Here is a 16997-nt window from a genome sequence, read left to right on the forward strand (position 1 = left end):
GATAATTAGTTTGTCATCATTTCACGTTTCTCAATTTATGTATTTGTATCCAATATTATGGCATGACGTTATACGTTGTCTAGATTCTGAGTGGAGAGAAAAATGTATTGGTTTTTACAATAAATTATTCAATTTCGTGATTTTTATGGTAGTTTTCGAAATAGAAAAAATATTTCAATCGTCAATAATAAGGTATATTTTGATAGAAATTTGATTTTTTAAATACATTTTAAAAGGAAAGAAAATCTCAGTACTTTTTTTTTTTTTTAATAATTTTAAAAACCCAATGAAAACAGCTAAAATACGGGATTATTTACGAAACATCAGTTTTTGACAAAATCGACTTTGTTGTTAATACTAAAGCAATAACCGTAGTTCGTAGACTCGACATTTTAACCAAATATTTATTTAACGGTTTTATAGAAATTATATTAAATTATTTTTCTATTGATTAAACAAAACACATTTAAGATGTTCTAATTAGGCATATTTTAATACACGTAGAAACGTTTTTGAAGGTGTAATACAAGGTTTAATGTATACGTATTACTTATTGTGGTTAAAAAATTACAAAATTTAATAGCTACTTTTTTTCATAGGCGTTTCAAATTCAATTTTTTATGAAATTAGTTTATTTATTTAATTTTCAAATAGGGATCATCCATTGCGAGGAATTATTCAATGACGAGGCATGTTACTCATAAGTCATAACACTCATAATAACCTATAATATAGCAGAGCAAATTCTCAAATAATTTCAATTTTTAGTTTATGGTGTAAAATTTATTTTATTAATATTCTAATAAGGACAATTATTGAGTATATACGTATCGTAAAAGTTTTTAACTTTTTGAGCGTAGCTTAAATATCTAAAAAAAATTATAGTACGAAAAATATCAACAATACTATAAAATTAAGTATTCAAATAGGTACATAAGGTAATTCACATGTATATTTGTTAAAATATTTCACAAGTGTTTAGTCTGAGATATTTAAATTATTGATAATAAAATTGGAATGTATTATAATATTGTCAAGTATAAAATTAATAACGCATACCTTGATTTGTTTATGCATTTTTAAGTTGCTCAACGTGATACCGATTATAATTAGTTGTTTTCAAAAAATAATACCTGATTAGAAAAATGTATAATGTATTCCTGTAAAAATTATTTTTTTTTTAAATTTGTTGCATTTTAATCGACGTAAAAAACATTTTACCTCACATACTTTGAAAACAGCCCTAGGCTTGTGCAGTCTCTGAGAACTGTTGTAATTTAAAACTAACTAAAGAGTTATCGTAAATTGTTTTAAATCTACAAAAATACAAAATAGGGTTAATCGTGCGTCCTTGATGAAAAATTACGAATGGGATAATAATTAATCGTCTAGTCGTCTCGTGTAAAAGTAAGTATTAAACATTTAAATCAAATATTGTTATGATTAAAAAAAACTAAGTTGAACTAAATTTGAATTAAAAAAAATGAAGTGAAATTGTGCAATTAGAAACCACTTTTGTTTACGGTAGGTGTCAAGTATAGGTTACTGTGATGGATACATTAATTTTGATAGTCAATTATATAATGTTATTAATGAAAAACGATTTTGAGTGGAAACAGCCTATCACCCTTTATCACTAAGCATATATCATGTTATGTGTTTTACTCGATAAACGAACACATAACTTCGTATTGCATTTTTACCCAGTGAATAATTTCTTATTGATATTTATAAATAAAAAAAACTTTCAATTAAATAACAAAAATATTTTGAAAATTATATCATTTAAAGAAAACGATTATACAAAAATTTGGTCAACATTTTAAATATCTCCGGTTATTCGTTTTCGAGTTACACTAAAAACAAAATCGATTTTGTTGAAAATAGAATTTCTGTAAACATTTCGTAAAATTAAAATTATACTCATGTAAAAGTTAGTCCGAATGTTATTAAGTTGATATAACATAAAAGTGTTAATTTTTTGTTTAATACAAGATAATATCTCATAAATTAATTATTAATTTAACAATTATAATATTTATTATTATTCTTTTTAGAATATTCTAATGTACAATTTATCATAACTTAACCTTGAAAAAATATTATTATCTGATGCCAACAATTTATTTAAATTAATTAGTTATATTTAAATAATTAGACATATTTTTCAAAAATTTAAGTAGGTACCTAATATGTATAATAATACATATACTGTAAACACAAATGATTATTATATTTTGAGTTATAATTATTTTAGTAGTAATTACATTTTTATACCTTCCATTGATCTAACTACTTGGTATTGCGTTTAGCCAGTATAATTTATTTAAAAAAATTATATATATTTTATTTATTTATGATTTATTTCATAATAATATATTATGGTGTTTTATTGATTAAAAATGTTTGATACATTACTATGGATAAAAACAGTTAATCGAATTATTTATATATACATATTATGCTACTATGAAAATGTGAAATTCCAAGTTTTGACATTCTTTCGATTTTTTTGTAAATTGTATCTTGAACAATAATTGTCGATTAGGAAGAAAATGTAATACATTTTTTTTCAAGATAAGCAACAGTCTAGCCAGTATGGTTCTAAACTGAAATATGTCATTTCAAACAATCACAATTCGTATGTATACATGTATATATATATATATAATATATATACTGCTTAAATGATTTTAGGATGTGTTATCGTTATTGACGCCCAAAGAATTTGAATCGTTACCTACTTATAACTTAGTTTAGTGTCTGGCATTAATAATAGTACAGACAAGACTCTAGGCTGAACTCCGGAATAGTCATGGTAAGTTGTTTCATTTATGCGATAAATACTTTAATTTTATTAAAAATTATAAAACTATATTATTATAACTAGATAATAAACTATATTACTTCGCATAAATCATAGAATTATTATTTTTTTTTTGTACTTGAATGATTATAAACTTGTTTTTTAGGTAATTTTTAGGTAAATATTATATAGTTAAACAAATTCACGAACTTGGAAGCATAAATTATTATAGGATCAAATTGTATTATTTTTTTAGTAAGAACAATTTAAACTACATTTCTGTATAATTTTCACTTTCTGTTTATTATTTAATAATTTTTGACCAAATCAATAAATATTTATCATTTTTAGAGAGCATTTAGTTTTATATCATATAAATATTTAAGTAATAAGCATTAAACAGAGTTAATTTGGAATTATATTTCTTAGTTTGAATTTTTTCATATATTAGGATTTTACATTTTTATTTGTTGAATTTTAATTTTTTTATTATACGAATTACGTATAATATATGGAATCGTAAGTAAATGTGATATAATAATAAAAAAAAATATAGTTCATAGAGGGTCTTCCTATTGGAAGAATGTTGAATTATATTATTAATTTTCATTACTAATAATATGTTAAGTAGGTACATGTAAATCTACAGTTTTAATGTTAAAAATATATTACGAGTTAAAATTTAAAAATAATTTTTCTATAGGTTGCTAACTTACTGTGTATCGTTTTAACATCTTAATAATCATAAATCATAAATATTTTAATATAATATAATGTTTAATATAGTGTTTCTTTCATCTTGAATAAATTAAAATTACTAGTTAGAATTTTTTATGAAGTGAATATTACAATTTTCAGATGTTTTGCTGAACTAATAAGTAATAACTGAATTATAACAATTAATAAACAGCGTATAAAATACAACAAAATTAATGCTCCTTAATCATTATTCTCTATAAAATAATTTTTTACGGTTTGTATGTTTTCCGTATAAGACATAAGTACTTCAGTATTTGTTTATAAAATATTAAATAACGATTAATTTTTAAATAATTATTTGTTATAATTTATAATCAATATTCTTTTTTGGTATAATACTCATCAGAAACTATATTATTTTATTATAACTATTAAATTTACTATAAATATTTTTTAAATTTTGAAAATGAATTTTTTTATGATTATAATTATTATTTATGGGTTGTTTGATGTTTTATGATCCAAGATCTTTATAAAATATTGATGTTTTAATTATCTAATGTACTTATCTGCTTAAATCTGATTTGTTGAATTATATAAATAAGATATAATGAACGTTAAATTAACGTTCGTACGTGATAACATGATATTTTAGCATTAAATATGAATCATGACTATTTAGAGTTCCTAATAACTTAATTCCTCAATACCTTATTTTGGAATTTAAGATATGTAGATAAAAATAAAAAAAAAACTACAAATTGTAGTAGGTATAATATGTATCATAATTTTAAAATTTTTTTATCGTTTTAGATTATTAGTCATATTGTTACAACTATGTATTACTTTATTAGTATTCTGCCTATCATTATACATAATTATAGGATATTTATGTAAGAATATCTTTTAAACAGTTTTTAAATTGAACCTTAGTACTATACAAAATTAAAAATAGGATAATAATTTATACTTTGATGAAGTCTTAGCAGTTAAGACCCAATTAAAAATAGAGTAAATTATAAATTTTTTTATAGAATTTTTTTTTTTATACTTACTTTTAAGTGTTACTTCATTTTAGTTATTATAACTTATAAGTCTAAATACCTTATTACAGTTTAGTTTTTTGGAGAGACTGATATATTATATATACTTAAACAGTAATATGTTTGATTCTTATACATTATCATATTATACTTTATAGTTTAATAATATTCTGAACAGAGTGTTGAATGTATTGACTTTACAATGATATAAGTTTTTATTATTTATTTTTTATTTTTGTGACTGTCATCACGGTTTGGAGTAGTAATAGTGCTTTGATTTTTGACTTCAGCCCCTCTTTGATAAGGAAAATAAATCTAGTTAGTACTTTGAGGGGGTCAAAAGTAAAAAAAAACCCTAAAAAGTAACAGAAAAACGGTAATTTTTACGCATAACCAGTTTTCGACAAAATCGTTTTTTTTTTTATTTTACTGTAATTCAAAAACGAATCATTGTAAATAAATGAAATTTTCACTAAGTATTTAAATTAGCGTTATTTATTTATGATTACAATTTCAAAAAATTTGACTTTTTTAAAGCTATATGTAGATAATTGAAATTTTCTATTTATCTAAGATTTTTTTTTTGAAATGCCTGTAAAAAAAAAATTCAAAACTCGTTAATCACAATTTTTGTTTATAAGTATTTAAGTTCAAATATTTACAAAATATGTCAAAATTGAGAAAATTTGTAAGGAATTTTGAAGTTGAAAATTCATAACATTTTTGTAATTTATACTTAAAGTTAAAAAACCCAATACATGGTTATCCATAAGTTTTCTTTTAAGTAGCTGTAATAAGAAATTGGGCGTAAAATGAACGTATGAAATTTAATTTTTAACGATATATTACGATTTAAATATAGGTAATAATATAATATATCCTACTAATTACTATAGACTGACAAATCATCTCCGTTTAGAATCGTTTTTCAAATACAATGAAAACTGTCATTGCATTCAAATTTAACACATCCATTATAGTGACCTACTCTATATAGCAATGCGGCGATACCCACTTGCCTACCATTTTTCATTTTTGTCGCTAATACTACTTATATATTTAAATTAAAAATATTATTCACGGGACTTGAATCTTTTACTATTTATCTTTTAGGTATATTATTATATTTTATTGTATCAAATGATATTTTAAAAATATTTAGATTAATTTAAGCTATATTCATATATAGTAAGTTGTTTTCACTGAAAAGTTAATGTTATTAATATACAACATAAATATTTATGTATTATAATAATCATGTATTTCAGATTTATGAATGCATTTTTTTTTGGAAAAAAATTAATTTAACCTATCGTAAAATATATGATGTACTATAATTGCAATATAAATGTATTGTAAAATATACATATTATAGTAATATAGGCTGATAGAACTTCTCCACTCAAAATAATTTTTCTATGCAATAGATTAATTGTAACAATTAAATTTTAATACATTCATATCCGTAACTACTCAATGACTAGGTACCTCGAAATATAATTAATAGTTATTTATTTACATACTTTTTTTAATTATTAAGTGATTTTTCATTTTAGATAATGTTGGAATTGGATTGATTATGTATTTTAGTATTAAATATTTTACGACTTACCAGTTCGTTTATTCAAATCGTGTATTGTGGAAAGATTTAGATTCATGTTTAGAAAATCAAGTTTTAGAAAATTTAATATAATTTAGAATATGAAACTTTTGAAAAAATTCGTTTAAAATAAAAAACTTATAGAAAAATGTTGTCTTGGATATAAATTGTAAATTACTATTACCTTTGTTAAAAATTACAATAAAATCACATATATGGGATTGGGGATATATATATCACTGTATACATTTTTTAATTTAATTTTGTGTTAAACTATAATCGTAATCAATAAGTTTTATTTTATTATAATATATAACTGTAATGTGTGATTATGATACAGTTCCGCATCTGTGATAAGTTATTTATGTGTGATAGAGAAAACTAGAATTATTAAAAAATAGTTCACATTAATCCAGTGTCCTACGTCATACCTACATAGTGACTAGTGTTACATAAAATTATTATAAATTGTTGACTGTGCTAAAATGCAAAATAATATTTCTAATGCTACTTATGTACGAGTATGCAGTAAATAAAATTAGTATTTAAAACTATTAGACTAAAATTCAGTATTTTAACCATTTTATATTTTGAAACATAGCTTGTCTTAAATTTGGTATTCTAAAATTTAGAATTCTAAAGTATGACTCTAAAATCTACCTCAGTACTTATGGAGAATCCGGTTGAGTACAATGATGTTTAATATAAGGACTATACACTTTAAGGTTTTTTTTAAGCAAATATGATTTTAATTATATTTTTAATATTTAAGTATTTATAAAATTTGTATTTATTTACTTTTTCATTGTCTTTCCAGGCACCTAAATTGTTGTGGACAACAATTATTCACGTCTTACTATGGAACTTTATATTTTCTGTAACTGAAAGTATTGAATTAAATGGAGCTGAAGATTTATTATCAAATAATTTTCGTGACCGAGTGCGGTTTACTACACATATATGTGATCGTTTGAAAAATTTACCACCACCAGCTGCTTATAATAATAATGATGAACCTTTATCTGATCCAGATAGTGATGGTAATTTTGAAAATCCGGGCTTAGTTAAAGATTTGAGTAAAGCAGTAAATCCCGTAAAAAGGCATGCAAGCTTACGATGCTATAATCTTCATACACAGGAAAATAACGAACCTAATAAACCAGATCCTTCAATAACAAATGAGTGGCAAATGAAGTCGACTCCTGTAAACAATGCATTTGGTGCAAATTTGCAGAATGACTTATTAGTGGCTCACAAACCAAAAGTTGTAGATCTAAAAAAAATTGACATAAATTTTCATAAAATGGTACATCAAGAACCATTGCATTCTACAGTATCACTTTTACAAAAAGGAAACCTTATTGGAGGAAATCCTAAATATGTCCCAAACCTTCAATTAAATTTACAAGATAAGACGAACAAAATTAAATCATTAATTTCTGCTCCACAACATAAGTCAGCCGATGTAATACCTGTTAAATTATTGGATGAAAGTCTACAAAACAAATTTATTAAGCCGTCGTTGACTTTTCCATCACCTTCTAAATTTATTAAATCTCCATCATTATTGCAGCCAACTGAAATACATAATAATAATGATAATATAGCAGTGTTAACGACAGATAACGACAAACCAAGTAACCCGTCAAAACTGATTCCACTTTCACCACATAATATACCGAATAAAGATGTTTATCAACAAGATTCATTAATTGAGAAAAAACCATTATTGTCTGCTGTTCCATTCATTCAGATTAACAAGCCAAAACCTGTAGAAATATTGGATGACAAACATGTACCACCTATCGCGTATCGACCTACATCTCCTCAGTATATAAAAATTCCTGTCATAAAACCAGTATTTGTACCGATTTTTATGCAAAAAGAAGTATCAATATCACCAGCAAATGAACAACCGCAGACAACCAATATTGGTTTGTTATCACAACCTAAAATAACCAAAAACGGCATTGCTGAATCAACGTCTCAACCAAACCTAATTGAAAAAGAAGTTTCAATATCTCTGCCATATAAAAAACAACAGGGATTAATTAATTTGTTATCACCTGCACAATTTATAAAGACTTCTGATACAGAAAAAGTACATAAACCGATCGCAATTGAAAAAGAAGTTTCAATATCTGAACCAAACGGACAACAAAAACAACCGATAATTGATTCGCCACCACAAACTCCGATATTTATAAGGACTCCTGACAAAGATTCATTAAACCAAGCGATACCAGGACAAACAATAGTATCAGTAAATGCACCGGAGCAAAAACAATCAATAATTAGTTTGCCATCGCCTCCTCAAGTAACCGAGACTTTCAACAGTGAATCAACATCTCAGATAATACCGGTTCAAAAAGAAGTTTCAACGTCCGCTTCGTATGTACAACAAAAGCCATTAGTTAATTTTTCGCCACCACCTCCACAGTTTCAACAAATTAAAATACAAAAAGAAATATCAATACCATTGCCATATCAGCAACAAAAGATTGGTGCACCTTTAAAACTAGTTAACTCTTTTAACTCTGAATTGTTATCTCAGTCAATTTCTCAAAAAAAAAATTCATTATATGATCAACAAAAGCCAATCATTTTGCCATCACCTCCTTCATTAATCAAGACGACTACTTCAGCGTATGCCAATTAATTGAATAATAAATATTCACTATTTATTTGTCACAACTTTAAAAACATTAACATTTCTGCATTTCTGATATTTTTTAATTTGTGACAAAAAAAAAAAAAAAAAATAAGATGGTTTAATATAAAATAATAAATTTAAGTTTCTGATTAATTGTAACAAAAAACAATTAATTAATTAAACATTAAATGTTTAATTTTATTAATTTAAATTTTCGAAAACCAAATAATTTATTATACACTAATACATTTTGTTATTATCTATGAACCATTATAATAAAGAAAATTAAATTTCTTATATTATATTAAAATCTCTAATAATTATATTTATTTAGTAATTATAATGATAAAAAATACTTGTGTAAAATAATAAAATATGAAAAAGTTTATAAAATATGTCATATTCTTAAATGTTTTATTAAAAATATAAATTATTATTATTTGTTAATTTAAAAATTAATAAACTCAATACAGTTATTTAATATACTTGGCCAATGTATAAAAATTGTTATTTATTTTAAATTATTAAAATCCATAACTTTTTACATTGTAAGATTGAATGATGAAGTGTAAGTATGAATATTATTTTTAATTTCATGAATAATTGATAAATTGTATACATTACTCGGGTATTTTTAAATAAAAAGGAATGTTCGCAATCAAGATGAATTATGGATTGATATAATTAAGAAGATCCATTTTTTATTGTTTTAATGAAATGTGCACTTAAGATGCTTAGTTATTATGACAGCGTATCTCAATCTGATTTTATTTTTAAATTTTCACAAACGAAATGTTTACATTTTTTTTAGTAAATTTAGCCCTCCCCCTAGAAATTTCAATGAATTTTCACCTATGCTTATGACTTAATAAGTTATACTTATATATAATAATATATTGCTAAATTTATTTAAAACTATTTTTATTCAATTTTGTTATCATGTTTTTTAAATGATTATTTCTTAAAAACGTTTTAAATTTTTGATCCACAATCAGTTCGAGAGAACTAGATGATTAAAAATTTAAAAAGATTATCTTCTATTTGTCGTGTGACAAATTACTTCAGATATGCATTATATATATGTATACTTAAATTTAAGTCACGAAGAGCCAATGCTTGAAACCAACATAGTACATTTGAACAATTTGCGTTTCGGAAACGGTTTTTAATGTTTCAATTTTAGGGACAGTATAATAGCAAATGAAAAAAATCAAAGTTTTAACCGTTTATAACCGGTTTCAAGCACTATCAAAAAAGTTAAATTAATTTTCATAACATGCATATCCAAACAACAGGTTTTAAAGTTACAAGTTTATTATATTTTATTGTAAATTATAATTTGTAATCAAACTATTCTTATATTCTTATATTAATTGAAGTAGTTAAAATTAATATGATATTGTTCAGTCTCTGGTCTTGAATATTAAAGATATCGGTCCGTCCGGTTTATTTATCAATAAAGATTTACTGTCCAACTTTGGTCCTGTCCAAGTCATTTCAAAGTTTCTGACAATCTAAAACATACGTAGGTAAGATAAATTTTTTACCTATTACACACTGTTAATACAATTTGTATAATGCGCTAATTTCGTGTGTAATTCATAAATATAACTTACTTTTATGAGCACGACCTGCAGGAATTGTTCTGACAGACGTCTCGCTATACACGTCCTTGGTCCATGACCGAAAGGTAAGACCAAAAACGGACTAACCGACTGATAATCGACGCTGCCTTTTAGCCATCTCTCCGGCACAAATTCGTCGGGTCGCCGGAAGTATTCTTCCCGACGGCAGCTCACCTGGTTTTGCGTGACCACAACCGACTATAAAAATGTTCAAAAAACGAAATGTTAAGTTTATTATTACTTCATCAAGGCTTCCCCGCCGACAGTATAAATTTGGTAGGTACTATTATAATATAATATAAATGAAACGTCACACAATCATTACGGTTCTTAAGAAACTTATCAAGCTTAACGATATATATAAAAAAAAAATGTAGTGATTAAAAATAAATAAATAATTTAACTTACTAGGCCACTTTTATCGACCATGAAGTACGTTTTTTTATTTAAAAATAACGCTCTGATGATTTTAAAAAGGTTAAAAAAAATAAAAAAATAAAAAATAAAATTGAATATGTGGCCGGTGGTCGAGAATTATGGTATCGATTGAGTGTACAGTAGTCGTCCACGTTTCGAATAAAAACTTTTCTATAGTCATTAACTGCACAGTAAATGCGTTTGCAATTTATATTATATAGTGACGTATCGAATTATTATATTATATTTTTAAATATTGTATGTCGCGTTTACTCCTGCCGGGACTCTGTATCCCGAAAACACGCACTCCTCTGGTAGTATCCGACCAACGCCCACCGATATCGGATTCATTCGGAACATCTCTTTGACGACCGCTTTCGCGTACACGGCTCGCTCCAACATTCCATAGGTGACTGGCGTGTTGCCGTCCGGAAGTAGAGCTTGTGCCTCACTGAACATTTTTTCCTGCACGTCCGGATTCGACGATAAATGGTACAATCCGAAACAGCACGAATACGTCGCCTAGAACCGATAAACCGTTAGGTTAGGTTAGGCCTATTTAAAAATATTCATAAAACGATAAATAATAATAATAATAATAATAATAATAATAATACAAGTGATAAACATTCGTACGTGTATAAAATTCGCATTATAATATACATAGGTTTAGTTTAGACGAACCCACAAATCACAGTCTACAGGCATCGCTGCAGCGTACTGTCTCAAATTCATAACCGATTACAAATCGTCAGGTATTTTAATTATAGTTTTAACTACGAGAGAATTCATCAGCATGATCGTACTGGATTTGTATATAGAATTGTAATTTTTGCGTGCGAATTCTAAGGTCTAGTAGGTATAACTATTCGTTTATTTGTAATAAATAATAATTGATTTTCTAAATATGTTTACGGATGTATGTTGAAACTAAATTAATAATGATAATAATAATAATAATAATAATAAAAAAAATGTAATCTTGAAAGGGATTATAATAATTTAATAAAATTTACACAAATTATATAATTAATTTTGTAACTGTATACTATATAGTATTAAAAACTGGATTGAAATTATTATTTGAAAACATATTTTTTTTGTTATTGAGAGGAATGACAAACTTGATGATTATTACACAAGAGTACGGGACCCGCATTAATCCGAATAATATAACATAATATAAATTAAGGAACAAAGGTGAATTAAAAAAAACGCTGATAAACATTAGCAAAAATTACATTAGTTTTGTAATTTCTATTGTAGGCTAGTAAAACAAGACGGTAAAAATTCTTGTTATGAAAACAATTAGATACATTTTATTAGTTAAGACGATTTTTATATTAATTCATGACACAATTCTATAGTCGTGTAGTAATTTAATAGAATAAATTTATCTATAATATAATATTACCGTGTCGATTCCAGCTAACAAAGTGTCAACAGTCATTCCAATTACGTCCTTGGAGTCTGTCTCCTTTGAATTCAAGTATTCTCCTAACAATGATGTTTTGGAGTCTGTCGTTTTAATACTGGTTAGTTTTTCACTTACAACTTTTAGTGCGATTCTAAAACAAAAAATAACAAAGATAAACTTGGATTTAAAGTACTTATTGGACTATACACTATACGGAAATATTACCAATTTTCGCCAAAAAAATTAATTCATATTGGGTATAGGATATAGCTCATCTGCGTCAAAACAAAAAAAAAAAGGTAAGTTTTCATCGACAAATTTTTGTGCCAAATCTACCTTCGTATTTACGATAATGATACTCTGTAATTCAAATTTAAAGGTAGCGCTCTAATGTTTTAAGTATAACATTTTATGGTCAATATGATATAGATATAACATAGTCATGATACATTATCATTTAGTATTAAGGTTGATCTCAGTCTATAAAGATAAGAAATGGTTAAAATATAAATTTTTCTTAACTTTTCTCGATCTAGATCTAGCTTCCGATTGTTGTATCGTAAATTTAATGTCAAAAATTCTTGATGATCCAAAATTTCATTATTCAGATTTGAAATTGTTCAGTAGATAAATAAATTGGAGAAAATTTAGTGCAAAAAGGCTGTAGCTACAAAACGTCTATAGCTTTAATACCTTAGATTCTTAGAGGCTTAGAATATTATAACTACGATATCGGTAGATAATAGATACTGAGCTTATAACTGTGTGAGGTAGGTTACAACAAATAGTCTAATTTTATATAATATGATAATTATCATGGAATTTTAATAACTAAAAAATAATTGTCTACTTGAATATTAATATTGTCTATATGATGATAGTAAAATTTGGTTGAGTATAAAATTGGTAAATTTTATGCTGATTAAGCTGCTTAATTCATTTAATTACCTACTTTTCAATGTGTTCATGTCCTTTTTTTATACTTTTATACATGGGGGTGTCAAACTTTCTCCATAGTTGTGGTCCATTATCAGTCTTCAATATCGCACTGTTTATGTCGTGAGCCGCTTTGATCAATTTCGAACACTCCGAATCTGAGTCCCATTCTTCGTCTTTGAACCACTGTAGTCGTTCGTCGAATGCGACATAGTACGTTACTGTTGAGTGTTTGAATTTAATAATAATAATAATGTAAAGTTTCGAAGAAAAATTATTTACATATTTCGGTGAAAAAAAAGCTTACGTTCAAGAAAAAGTCTAGATAGTTCGGGGCTAAAATCATCTGTGCGTCCTTCGCGTTTTATTCTCCGGTCTATAAATTCTCCAACTACTGTGTTCGTACTATCCACATACCCCTTGATGCATTGAACCTTACTCAGATGTTTTTGGAACGCTTTTCTAAGTCTCCACCAATCTGTGCCATTCCTATAATACGTTTACATGATAAAAATCACAAGCATAGTAAATAAAATGGTAATATTCGTATTTGGATATCTATAGCGATTACCTATCAGATTTTTATAATATTGATTTTCAATACGAAAAATGTATTGATTTTCACCCAATGTTATAAGTTATAAGGCGTGTGTATTGTGAACAAGAAAAGAGTTTGAGTATGCATGCGTATAACGAGTTTTGTTTCCAGATTTTATAAATTTAAAGTTTGGGATAGTTCAATATTCAATCAATTTAAAAATGAAAATTTATCTTTCTTTTAAATGTTATTCCTTATATTTTAGTAATTATAGACAGCAAAAACGAGACATTATATTTGTTTTTTTTATCATATACCTATTAATAGAATAAAATAATAAATTTGTTGTTAATAACGATAATTAATAGGTAATACGTCTTATAACGGCAATAGCTAACATTTAATCCTTTAATTTCAGATACATCATATGTAACATGCATTTCAAACTCACGTGGGCAAAAGTCCTCCAGTGTTGTATACCTCTGGTTTACTTAATCGGTACTTTTGTAATGCCAGATGACTACGTCTTTCTGGGTACCTGCCTTCTTTCCGATAAAGCATCTCGATATCTTCCGGTTTAAATATCCACACTATGGACACGCCGGGCACAATGTCTTCCCGAACAACCGGTCCGTACTGACGGAGCTTTGCCAACCCATTGTGATGTAATCGGTCAAATTTGTACTTACCAAAAACCGGAAAGTATTGGTAAAGAGTGCCAACCAGAGGCAGAGATATTGGTCCAGGGATTTCGTTAAATTCTTTAACATTCTTCGTTTCGGTTGAAAAAAATCGTAGTATTTGGAATAAAGTGGATTTCTAAAAAAAATATGTAAGTTTATTATGTTTTATTTTATATTGATTCATATATATTATATTTTATTGTTATAAAATTAATTTTTGTCACAGTCAAAAAAATATTATTTGATCACAGTTAAATGTATAATGTATACAATAAAATAAAAACGTGTTATATTATGTATGCATCATTCCGATAAATCTGTCCATTCAAATGATTTATCAACGTTTTGTTTATATTTACATAATTTATTATATAAATATTGTAATAATAATAATAATAATAATGATGGTGTGTATTCAAGTCTATACATTTTGATGCAAAGCGTACACTTCAAAATATAAACATTACGACATTTATGACATTTTGAATTTTAATTTATTTCGTCGTTTATTCTAATGCTTTGAACTACAAATATCTAAAATGTATTTTGTCCTGTTGTTTCCGAGAATGGACTTGTGCAAACGTCGAATCTTTTATTCTGCATACGACAACAATGCCACATGTCGATTACTGGTGTCAGCTAAAACGTATCGTATTCCATCATTAACGCGCATTGTTATATAATGCCACGCTGTGTAGTATATTGGCTATAAGTTATGCCTTTAATACCATTATAACTACGAACACCGGCGTCTTATATTTTATAAGAATCATAAATAAAAACGCAACAACAATGAAATCGATCGATCACATTACGAGAAGAGAATTATATAAGTATAGGTACATTATGTTGGGTAACTTCTGAATTGTGTACAATTCATTAATTTTAGTTTAAACGATGAGTATGATAAAACGGTTCTTTCTATTAGGCATATTATAATATTCCATAGCTAATTTAATGGCCCAATCTGTTGAATAACATAACTCATTCCGAGCCGGTCTAAATAAATGTCGTTAATAAATTTCATACGTTATATGGGCGAGTTTTTTTTTTTAACTATGAGACGTAGATTGGAACATTGATATATTACTTATCTAAATTAATCCAATAAGTTGCATTGTTTAAAAATATAAATTTAATAATTTAATATTCATCATTACCTTTCATACCTAACGTGGTATAATATAGCTGTATGCTGTTTACGAATATAATAAATCTGCTCAATTCACAAAGATGTATTATGTATAGTTACACATAATTTATAGGTATCGATTTAGTTATACTCACGTTGCAATGATTGACTCGTCGCATAATGTTATAGTAACGTTCTGGACGCATGAACGCACCACGTATTACAATGAATTGTGGCTACTCTACCTAAACGAAAAATACATGAAACATTTTTAAAACTATAATGTAAAAAATAAAATTAACAGAGTAACTCGATGCACCCGTCTCGGAACCAGACCACAGACTGCCGCTGAAAACAGAATACAATATAATAATACAACTATTATGTTGTGAGGGAACACGCGTGCGCAGTACAGTGCTGTCGTGATACGCACGATAATTATTATTTTATTTATAAATTATTATAATTATAAGTCATTACTAATTAGTTAAGATCGGATTTATATGTTTTTACATATTTTTAATGAGAGTAAGTAAGCAGCTCCAATTGGATAAGATTTCATTTTCTTATGAACTGATACACATTTTCTATTTTTGAGCGCATAAAAACGCATATTTTAAGTTTAAAGAGTATTTTATGCAAAATAATGTTTTGAGAATATATTGTCATATTGGGGTTTAATTTGAATATTTTATAAAAAAAATATAAAGCATTAGAAACCATGATTTATAAACAAAAAAAATGCAAACATATTTTTTACTTCGTCAGTTTCCACTCTTAATATAAAATAAGTTTTTTTTTAATATTATTTTTATTATTTAAAACATGTTATTATTATTGTTTTTTGTTGAATTCATAAATCTGAATTTTAGATATGTAACTATATGTTATAATCACATATCACAAACGTAAAATATTATTAAACAATATACACTAGTGTATAACTATAGTATAGATTAAATATGACTGAATACATTTTAAAGATTATAGGATTAATTTAACTATCTCAACATTTTTAGAAACTGTTACTTTTATTTATTTTTTTCAGTATTTAATACATTTTTATGAAATCATATTTTTCCAAAAAAGAATATCCATGGATGTAAAAGATTATCTTGATGAAATTATAAAGCATAAATCATCTTATTTTTAAGATTTTAGGAGCATATAAATCAGGTCTTTACTTATTAGATATTTATAATAAAATTAATAAAATATGTCCGTTTATATCGCAAGTTATTATATTTAAGTAGTTATATAACATTTTCATTGAAAATAATATTAAATGAGATAGAATTCAACCTTTTGTATGAAATCTACATTTCTCTATAGATACAAAGCAAAAATTAAATATATTTTCTATTTGTATTGTTATTTTTTTTTAGAAAATATCAATAACACCTATGAAATTTGCAGTCTATTTTAATTTGCTAGTGATAAAAGTGTGA

At 25.7% G+C, this 16997-nt stretch overlaps 2 protein-coding genes across 3 annotated transcripts; one reads left to right on the forward strand and one right to left on the reverse strand.

Moving 5' to 3' along the window:
- Window positions 1-1391: 1391 nt before the first annotated feature.
- Window positions 1392-8920, forward strand: LOC113552230. The gene is made up of 3 exons (XM_026954986.1): window positions 1392-1407; window positions 2698-2818; window positions 6966-8920. The coding sequence occupies exons 2-3, from the start codon at window positions 2816-2818 to the stop codon at window positions 8805-8807; spliced, it is 1845 nt and encodes a 614-aa protein (XP_026810787.1). The 5' UTR covers window positions 1392-1407; window positions 2698-2815; the 3' UTR covers window positions 8808-8920.
- A 1254-nt stretch (window positions 8921-10174) lies between these two features.
- LOC113555199 (cytochrome P450 302a1, mitochondrial-like) lies at window positions 10175-15878 on the reverse strand. 2 transcript variants are annotated; one of them, XM_026959580.1, is made up of 8 exons: window positions 15705-15878; window positions 14186-14553; window positions 13504-13685; window positions 13213-13417; window positions 12258-12411; window positions 11117-11365; window positions 10418-10624; window positions 10175-10315 (listed from the first exon to the last, which is right to left on the reverse strand). In XM_026959580.1, exons 1-8 carry the CDS (start codon window positions 15753-15755, stop codon window positions 10205-10207), a joined length of 1527 nt encoding a protein of 508 aa, XP_026815381.1. In that variant the 5' UTR covers window positions 15756-15878; the 3' UTR covers window positions 10175-10204. The 2 variants fall into 2 exon arrangements, with proteins under 2 accessions (XP_026815381.1, XP_026815383.1); XM_026959582.1 differs by lacking the exon at window positions 10175-10315 and having other exon boundaries at window positions 10462-10624; window positions 11151-11365.
- Window positions 15879-16997: the final 1119 nt, after the last annotated feature.

This window comes from Rhopalosiphum maidis, chromosome 2 (genome assembly GCF_003676215.2).
Source record: "Rhopalosiphum maidis isolate BTI-1 chromosome 2, ASM367621v3, whole genome shotgun sequence".
Taxonomy (NCBI): Eukaryota; Metazoa; Arthropoda; class Insecta; order Hemiptera; family Aphididae; genus Rhopalosiphum; species Rhopalosiphum maidis.